Consider the following 9582-nt stretch of genomic DNA (forward strand, 5'->3'; position numbering starts at 1 on the left):
AACTAATGGACGTAAACAAATAGCATGTCCTTCTACTAAAATGGGTTGGAAGTATAATACTATTCTAAACTCAATTTTGGTCAATGAATAAAGTTGTACTCTCTAGACTCAATTAATAAAATCAAAACTATTTTTAAAAAAAAATAAATAGTAAAGACAACAACAAAATTTTCTTTTCACTCCCTTTGCCCTTCTTCCTCGACTCTCTCCCTCAACATATTTTTCTTTTAACATATTTACACCCTAAAATTTTATTAAGACACCCCACTTATTATTTAAAACTAGTATAAAATAATATGACAATTCTTCTACAGGGGCTTCACTTTAAGCCCTATCGGTGTGGCTCTCAGTGTTCTCGACCTGTGAACAATTTCCGGCGCAATTTTTTTTATGACCGTGTATATTGTAGCTATTTAGAGCATCCTGCAAATTTTCAGAAAATTTCGAATAGTTTACAGTATCGAAAACTAGGTTTAAACATGTTGCTTTCCATGCGCATAAAAAAAATTAGTCACTCGTGCAACAATTTTGAAAGAAAAAACTATTTAATTTTAAAACTAGAATACACCATATCTTTTATATATAAAAAATGTGTTTCTAGTAAATTTTTGGTTTAACGGACTTTTTTTTTTTAAAAAAAAAAACCATCTTTTTTTTTAACTATAGATAATATTTTGATTTATTTATTTTAAATATTTTAATGTCATTTTCATAATATATAATATTGTTTATTAATTAAAAATTGAATAATTAATGTCTTCTCTGAACTTTGACACTATAGTAACAGATTTAACTACAAAATTAAAATACAAAAAATACTAAAGTGTAAAAAAAAGTGAAGTTATTGTATATGAATGATAATTATATTGATTATCCTACGTAAATATAATATTTTTTGTGGCAATATATAAATATAACATTTAACTTAACTAAAAAGAAAATGAAAAATATGAGCTGGTTTATAAAGACAAAATAAATATAGAATCAAATTATAAATATTTAAACCTTGAAAACAAAAAATACCAATTAAAAGTAGGAGTTATATATAATATGGAAAAAAAATACATGATATACGATAAATTATATACAAAAACTTCTATATATAAAGCACAGTAGAACAAACACTTTTTCTAAAAAAATATAAAAGAGAAAATAAAAGATACCGTTTAAAAAAACGAGGAATAAGATATATTTGAACGTGAGAAAGAGTAAAATTAGTAAATCCTTGGTACCCATTATAATGTTGTGCAACTTCTTATTTGGTGCGGGCTTTTCGTACCCCGCACCAAAGCCAAACCCTATATATATATATATATATTTTTTGGTGATAAACAACCACGTTCTTATGTGGACCGTATTGAATGTCCAAACTACCATCTCAATCATCAGTTAGCTACAGTATCGTTACAGTCCACGATATCTCTGTACAACCTCACTACGTCACCAATAGAACCACCTAGATTAATATAATGTTTTCTATTAATTAGCACACGTTAAAATAACGTAACGCGTTGTACTAGATAACCACTCATCCAATAGGTGTGTGTCAGCCATATAAAACCTCCAACCCAGATTTTCCCAACTCGGAGAAACATAAGTGTTAACTCGCAACTCAGTTTTTCCCAACTCGGTCAGGAACTCAGGGTGGTAGCCATGGCCTCGATTCACACCATAGCTCCCCAGAGCTTCCTTTCCTTGACCAAACCCAAACCAAAGCCCACAAACGCACATGCAAAGCTTCTCCCTAGCTCCGCCAATTTCCCCAAACTCACTCCAAACTTGATTTTCTCGAGAAACAAACGGAAAAGCAGCTGGTCAGTGAACTCTGTTTTGGAGGAAGAGTTCGACGTGATCCCTGTACAGAGCTCGGATAGTACGGACCAGCAAGAAGGAGTTGTGGTGAGCCGTGTGGAGGGAGGAGGAGCAGGTTTGGAGAGCGACTTGGTGAGCCAGGTTAGTGGGTTCGGAGGGAACGAAGGGAGGTTGTCGTTCGAAGGAGCTACTGAGTTTCAGGGATTTGGGACTGGGTCTGGTTTAGGGGATGAAAGAGAGAATGAGGATGTTAATAGACTGATTGATAGAACGATCAATGGCACTATTGTGCTCGCGGCTGGTACTTTCGCCATTACGAGATTGCTTACCATTGATCAAGATTACTGGCATGTGAGTCAATCTTCATATTACTTTTGATCCCTTTTTCTTTCGAAACTTAAATGACTGTTATTTTATGCTGAAATTTTAGAACTTTGTACGTTGAGCTTTGAATCTTTAGAATATATTCCAGTTGGGTATGTTGGGTTTTAATGCAATTTCACACATATACACACTCAAAAGGAAAGTTTTGCATTTTTGAAATGATTTCCACTGAACATCTATCTATCTATTATTTTCTTAATTTTTGTGTTTAGTTTTTCTTTAATGTTTCTATTTGCTTTGGTCATTAGTTTCTTCATGCCTAAGTTGTGTTCCCTCCATAATCTTTCTTGGCTTTAGTCCTCCGAGTAAAGACCTCTTATTTATTAATTTTAATTTTGGAGAACAGGACCATTATGTATTTGTATTAGTAACGTACCAGTATGATAAAGTTCTGGTTATATGTAGACATATTAGAAGGAAATGTGTAGAGTACTGAAAGAATAGACTTTTGTTGGGCCAAGGAAGGAAAGAAAATTCTTGTTTCGTGAAAGAAAGAAAACCAGTAGAGAAAATGATTACGGACTTATGGCTAGAGATATTTGGCCTCGTGTAGATTCTTGGGGTATGAAGTAGGCTGTTCTCAGTTCTTTATAACTACTTGATAGTCACTTGTTAAGTTAATCAGATGTTTAAAATATGTAATGGAAGGTGAAAACTGAATTAATTTTAACTTTTGATTACCTTGTGCTTTTGCACCAATTTAATATTGTGATTTGTGGTTTGGTTACAGGGATGGACTCTTTTTGAGATTCTAAGATATGCGCCCCAACACAACTGGTCTGCTTACGAGGAAGCTCTTAAAACAAACCCAGTTTTAGCTAAAATGATGATTAGTGGAGTGGTGTATTCTATAGGAGATTGGATAGCACAGGTTTTATTATGTGCTGAGTTGAAACTTGAAAGTTTATACTTGTTGCAGTTTTTAAGTTCTTATGTAGCATTTGCGAACTTTAATTTTGTGTGTTTGCAGTGTTTTGAAGGAAAACCTCTATTTGAGTTTGACCGCACACGGATGTTCAGATCGGGTCTTGTTGGTTTTACTTTGCATGGTTCCCTATCTCACTATTATTACCAGTTCTGTGAGGTGATCACCTATAGCTTATATTGTTGCACCCTTTAATTATTATTCCCGCTGTTTGTTCCTTGTTTTCTCAACCTAATAGATCAACATCATTTTAAAAATGGAATACTTCTCAAACTACATCCTTTTTCTGCAGGAGCTTTTTCCTTTTCAAGACTGGTGGGTGGTTCTTGTCAAAGTACTCTTCGATCAAACAGCATGGGCAGCACTTTGGAACAGCGTTTATTTCATAGTCTTGGGGATTTTGCGGTTTGAGTCTCCACTCACTATCTTTAGTGAATGGAAGGCGACATTTGTTCCCATGTTGACTGTAAGATATACTTTGCCCTTTTTTTAATAAACATATTTTATTGCTAGTTATTTGTTCGAACTATATTCACTGGCCTCTTTAAATCAAGCCATGCCCTTCAAATTTCAACCGTTCATAGGTTTTACCAGTAATATGGTTTCACATGTACCTTTCCATTATGACCATTCAAAATAGAGAGGGAACTTCATTATCCTTTCCTCTTTTCCTAAGGTTTATAAAGTTTTATCCCCTATAGACTTTCAGAGAACAATGCTAATGCACAACCGAGGCTTGATCTGCACATGTCAAAATAATATTTTGTTTTAATTGGATTAGTCATTGTCCCTGGTTTGGGTTAAGCTCTCGTTTCAAAAAATAAAGGAAAAGAAAAACATTTAATTCAGGCTTATACATATATATGTGTATGTTTTATATGCATATTTTAATTATGTATATTCAATTGATTTTTGCAGGCAGGGTGGAAGCTTTGGCCATTTGCTCATCTAATTACCTATGGTGTAATCCCTGTGGAACAAAGGCTTCTTTGGGTGGACTGTGTGGAGCTAATTTGGGTGACAATACTTTCAACGTAAGTATCCTATGACTTATTTTTTACCACCTATATTCCACGATTTTCTTTTGCTAGTGGAAAAAGAGCTACATGTACTATAGTGTTACCATACTTTTTTTTTTAAATCCTCTCTCTCTCTCTCTCTGTAAAGAGAAAAAAAATACACCACTAGATCTTTGGGATGCATATGAAGAAAGAATCATTAGAAAGAGGAAAAATGTTACCCGGTTGCTCAATCACAACCTCACAAAATAATCTCTTTTTGCAAGGAATTTGATATTAGAGTTTGAGTTACCATGACTTACCATGGATTTATATTTGTTTCTTAAAACTTTCCCTTTTCTTTTAGTTTCGCAACAAGTAGTATTAGTTAGTAAAAGTTGAGGGTAAGATTGCTTGAATGTTTTTAATAGTTATATGTACCGGCTGTGGTCTACATATAATATATATGATGAAAACACAGATCTTATTTTGGGTTAAAATCTAACATTTATGAACATATTTGATTGCCAGTTATTCAAATGAGAAATCAGAAGCAAGAATAGCCGAGGCACCAATGGAAGTTGATTCCAATTCCTCAAGCATAACTACTAATGAGGTATGTGTTAGCAACTTTTGCAGGCCTACTTCTGAGAAGCTAGTGTTAAATTATACATTCTGATATGCTGCAAATCTTATTTTTCCCTGTTCATCAGGAGTAAAAGAGAATTCAGAAGGAGCAAGAAGACTAAAAATATATAAGGACAAGTTGCTCAAGCGGAAGTTGAGAATGAAATTCGGTTCACAACAGATTGCGACTGATAACACATAATGATTCAGATCATGGCTTGACAGGTTGGTTATTTTTATATAATGGCAGAAATGGAGAATTGCTTGTGTATGCTGGGTGACACTGTCCAAAGATTGATTGTGTATGTTGGGTGCCTTGTATCTTTGGATCACCTATGTATCTACATTCTTGGTATATAATTTCATATAGTTCGCAAATTAGCTGTAAAATAACATGACACGTCTTGAGAACTTGGATCTCTCTCTTTCTCTAGGATACGTCTAATTTTTGGGTTTTGTTAGGCTCATTGTAGGCTGTAAATTAATGCGAGGGAGATGGCGCTTTTATATCAACGTGTTTACTCTGAAATGGTCACACTCAACCAAGTTCGTTGATGGTACATGGACGTCAGATGACATAATTCAGAATAAAGTAAACAGCAAGCTTATTCTAAAATGTAATTAGCATGAGAACCAAGTAACAAATATCACTCAACACTTGATATGGCAATCCTCCAGCAAATACAAATATGGAGAAAATAAATTGATACAAACATGAAACTACATTTTGTCTTGAGATAACACTATGCAGTCACTATTTAATAGCACAATTACAAATTTCGTATTACTTAGTAATACTTACGGTTTAAACTTTGGGTACTTAAATGATTATTGAACTAGACAAGAACCTTACATGCGTTTTAGATACCAATCCAACCATGTATCTGAGTACTTGGACGTAATAATCTAAAATATAAAACGACAAAAACAAAGGATGTAAAATGATTTGTGCTGTAACAAAGATCTAAGCGCTTTGGTTCACTAGATTTAATTAAGAGAATGATATTATTTAGAATTTACGCTCATTACAACATCATAACTTGCCCAAATTAAGATGAATAATTGAAATATTGTAACTCAAAAATTGAAAAGCAAACATACTCAATATGTTTCTGGCCTGAATGACATGGAAATCTAAGAAGGTGAACAACAATCAAATTCAGCTATGCTGAGAGAAGACATGAAAATGAAACAATAATCATTGAAGGGAAGAAAAAAGTAGATAATCTTAATATATGTCTAAACATGATGATATAGAATAACAAATACATGTAAATTGTACTGAAGTATATAAAAGAGATATTTGCAATAAAACCCCCAATTCTTTTTGAGCTCACGTACTAATAACCTATTGAGATATTATTGAGATATTCTCTTAATGTTTTGTATATATGGATAACCGTGAGTTTAGGAATTAGATTAGAATTACAGCTCTAGTTTCCTATTTTCTAGTTTCCTGTTTTCTATTCTTTTGTATATATATACGACTAAAATATATCAATAAGATCAAGCCATTCACGATTTCTTCATGGTACCAGAGCCACACGGCTAAGATACACGAGGCAATGGTTGTTGGTAACGATACCACTAAGCCTCCACCTCCACCTATCCCTTCTCGAAATGACCACACGTCTCCTTTTTTCCTTGGCTCACAAGACAGGCATGGAGATCTCATCACTCCGGTTCGTCTTCGACACGACAATTACGATGAATGGGCAAGGACTGTGCGTCTTGCTCTGCTTTCCCGCCGGAAATACGGCTTCGTCAACGGCATGATTATGGAACCTCAAGCACCTTTCACAATGGAGGATTGGCTTACTATCCATTCGATGCTTGTTTCCTGGCTAATGAACACTATTGATCCGGAGGTTAAGTCTACTATTTCTTTTTATGATGATGCTAAACTTTTGTGGGATGAATTGCAGGCTCGTTTCTCAGTTGTTAATGGCCCCCGAATTCAACAGTTAAAAACTGATTTGGCTAAGTGTGAGCAACCCAAGATCATGTCTGTTTCTTCATACTTTGGAAAGCTAAAGGTTTTATGGGAGAAATTGGCTAACCATGAACCCATTATTACCTGTAAGTGTGGCAAATGTGAATGTAATTTGGGTAAAGAACATGAAAAACGACGCAGTAATGAGCGTTTTCATCAATTTTTGATGGGTTTAAATTCTGATTATTATGCCCCATTACGTACTACTTTGTTGTCTCAAGAACCTCTGCCTTCTCTTGATCGTGCCTATCAACAAATTGCTCAAGAAGAACGTGTTCGTGGCATTACTCATGCTCGTGAATCTCTACCGGAAGTGGTGGGTTTTGCTGTCCGTCCGGAAAGGCGCAGCCGAGCGAAACCAGATAAGATTGACAAATCTGGGCTATTATGTTCTCACTGTCACCGATCTGGTCATGATATTGTTACCTGTTTTCAGCTTCTTGGGTATCCAGAATGGTGGGGCGATAGACCTCGCACTCAAGGAATCCCTTATGCTCGTAGCAAAGGAGGTGGTGGCCGTGGTATAGACTCACCCGCGGCTAGTCGTGGTCGAGGAGCCACTGTGCGAGCGGTGGCGGTAGACGGCAGCCACACTATGGTTGGATCTTCGGTCAATGGGCAAAGAAACTCTTCCAATGATGCAGCCACCACGTCAAACACTGCTGCCTCTCTTCCTCACCTAAGTGCAACACAATGGCAAACTATCGCTACTATGTTTGGTAATACTCATTCCTCTATCGACCGTTTACATGGTGAGTTTTCCAGGATTTCTTGGATTATTGATACTGGTGCTTCTAATCATGTGACGGGGGATGAATCTTGTTTGTTTAATGTTCATGATATTGCTGCATGTCACGTCGGACTCCCCGATGGCCAAAAATTAATTGCTACTAAAGAGGGAAGTGTGAGACTCTTGGAAGGATTATTTCTTAAAAATGTTCTTTATGTCCCTAAATTGCACTGCAACTTAATTTCGGTTACACAACTCATTGATGACATGCACTGTTTTGTACAATTTGCTTCTAATATGTGTGTTATACAGGACCGTCATTCGAGGAAGCTGATTGGAACGGGTGAACGGAGAGACGGACTTTACTACTTCCGGCCACCGTCTATAATGCAAGCTATCTCAGTGGATGGTTCTTCATCTTCGTTGGAACTTTGGCATCAACGTCTTGGACATCCTTCAGAGAAAGTAGTAAAGTCATTACCTTTCCTACGTAATTCTAATGATAAATTAAATAAGGCATGTGATGTGTGTCCTCGTGCCAAACAAACTCATGATTCTTTTTCTCTTAGTGACCATAAGGCCTCCCGAATTTTTGAATTAGTACATTGTGACTTATGGGGTCCTTACAATACTGTTTCTTCATGTGGGGCTCGTTATTTTTTGACTATTGTGGATGATTTTTCCCGAGCTATATGGGTTTATTTGTTGATTGATAAATTAGAGGTGTTTAAAATGTTTATGTCGTTTTTTGCTATGGTTGATCGACAATTTGGTCAAAAGGTTAAGATTGTTCAGAGTGATAATGGGACAGAATTTAATTGTTTGCAAGATTATTTTCTTTCAAATGGGATTTTCTTTCAAACCTCTTGTGTGGGGACTCCACAACAAAATGGTAGAGTTGAATGTAAGCATCGTCATATTTTAACAGTGGCAAGGGCCTTACATTTTCAAAGTCATCTTCCTCTTTATTTTTGGGGTGAATGTATCTTAGCAGCTTCTCATTTGATCAATCGAACACCCTCAAGTGTTCTTCAGAATAAAACACCATATGAAATTTTATTTCATACTTTGCCAATTTTTGATGAATTGTGAGTGTTTGGTTCCTTGTGTTATGCCCATAATCAACGAGCTAAGAATGATAAATTTGCAAGTCGCAGTCGAAAATGTATCTTTGTTGGGTATCCTTTTGGTAAGAAAGGGTGGAGACTTTTTGATCTAGAAAATAAAAGTTTTTTTGTTTCTAGGGATGTTAAGTTCTTTGAAAATCAATTTCCTTTTGCTGAAAATGATCCTTCTACTATTAGCTCTACATATAATTCTGGAAGCGTGAGTTTAGGTGATGATGACTTTGATTTTAATATTTTTGGTGATTCTGAACCATTGTCTAATGAACCTTAACCCACAAATGAATCCTCCCCACTACATGTCACCACCCAAATTCCAACAACTACCACTTTAGAGCCTACTCTCCCTTTTCCTGTAGCACAGTCTAGCCCGACTGCTGCACAGAGTCCTGTTCAATCCACATCTCCACTCCAACATCCATCTACAAGGGGGGTAGCAGGGGCTGCTCCGAATTCTATCAATGACACTCACATGGGACGTGGACTCCGTGAAAAAGTTCCATCCACTCGGCTTCGTGACTATGTTACTAATACTGTTATCACACAAAGTCCATCTGCTATCTCTCTAAGTTCACCCGCGCCGTCAGCTCCCTCTGGTACGCCCTTTCCTATAACACATTATATTAACTGTGCAAAATTTTCTGCTAGCCATCGGCAATTTCTTGCCGCTGTTACTGCAGGTTGTGAACCAAAATCATTTAAAGAAGCTATGACAGATGAAGGATGGCGTCATGCTATGCACACATAAATTTGTGCTTTAGAGGATAATGGTACTTGGACTATGGAAAAATTACCTCCTGGTAAACGTGCTCTTGGTAGTCAATGGGTCTAAAAAATAAAGTACAACTCTAATGGCAGTGTTGAACGACTTAAAGCTCGTTTGGTTGTTTTTGCTAATCATCAAATTGCCGGGATCGATTATAACGAAACTTTTGCACCTGTTGCAAAAATGGTCACCGTTCGTGCTTTCTTAGCCATTGCAGCATCTA

The 9582-nt window shown here is 36.1% G+C and overlaps 2 protein-coding genes across 2 annotated transcripts; both read left to right on the plus strand.

Annotated features, from left to right (window-relative positions):
* Positions 1 to 1361: 1361 nt before the first annotated feature.
* Positions 1362 to 5259, plus strand: LOC133785604 (uncharacterized). The gene is made up of 8 exons (XM_062224822.1): positions 1362 to 1424; positions 1540 to 2163; positions 2927 to 3067; positions 3167 to 3280; positions 3414 to 3587; positions 4040 to 4155; positions 4651 to 4735; positions 4833 to 5259. Exons 1-8 carry the CDS (start codon positions 1362 to 1364, stop codon positions 4836 to 4838), a joined length of 1323 nt encoding a protein of 440 aa, XP_062080806.1. The 3' UTR covers positions 4839 to 5259.
* A 178-nt stretch (positions 5260 to 5437) lies between these two features.
* LOC133782654 (uncharacterized) lies at positions 5438 to 7939 on the plus strand. The gene is made up of 2 exons (XM_062221989.1): positions 5438 to 7491; positions 7782 to 7939. Exons 1-2 carry the CDS (start codon positions 6312 to 6314, stop codon positions 7814 to 7816), a joined length of 1215 nt encoding a protein of 404 aa, XP_062077973.1. The 5' UTR covers positions 5438 to 6311; the 3' UTR covers positions 7817 to 7939.
* Positions 7940 to 9582: the final 1643 nt, after the last annotated feature.

The sequence above is a fragment of the Humulus lupulus genome, chromosome 6, assembly GCF_963169125.1.
Source record: "Humulus lupulus chromosome 6, drHumLupu1.1, whole genome shotgun sequence".
Lineage (NCBI taxonomy): Eukaryota > Viridiplantae > Streptophyta > Magnoliopsida > Rosales > Cannabaceae > Humulus > Humulus lupulus.

Bases quoted from the DNA above. Each gene is read 5' to 3' on its own strand.
- LOC133785604 (XM_062224822.1), top strand. From the start codon at position 1,362: ATGTCCAAACTACCATCTCAATCATCAGTTAGCTACAGTATCGTTACA. The intron at 1,425-1,539 runs GTACAACCTCAC...CTCATCCAATAG, and splicing joins TTACAGTCCACGATATCTCT to GTGTGTGTCAGCCATATAAA. The intron at 2,164-2,926 runs GTGAGTCAATCT...GTTTGGTTACAG, and splicing joins TTGATCAAGATTACTGGCAT to GGATGGACTCTTTTTGAGAT.
- LOC133782654 (XM_062221989.1), top strand. From the start codon at position 6,312: ATGGTTGTTGGTAACGATACCACTAAGCCTCCACCTCCACCTATCCCT. The intron at 7,492-7,781 runs GTGAGTTTTCCA...TGTGTTATACAG, and splicing joins CTCTATCGACCGTTTACATG to GACCGTCATTCGAGGAAGCT.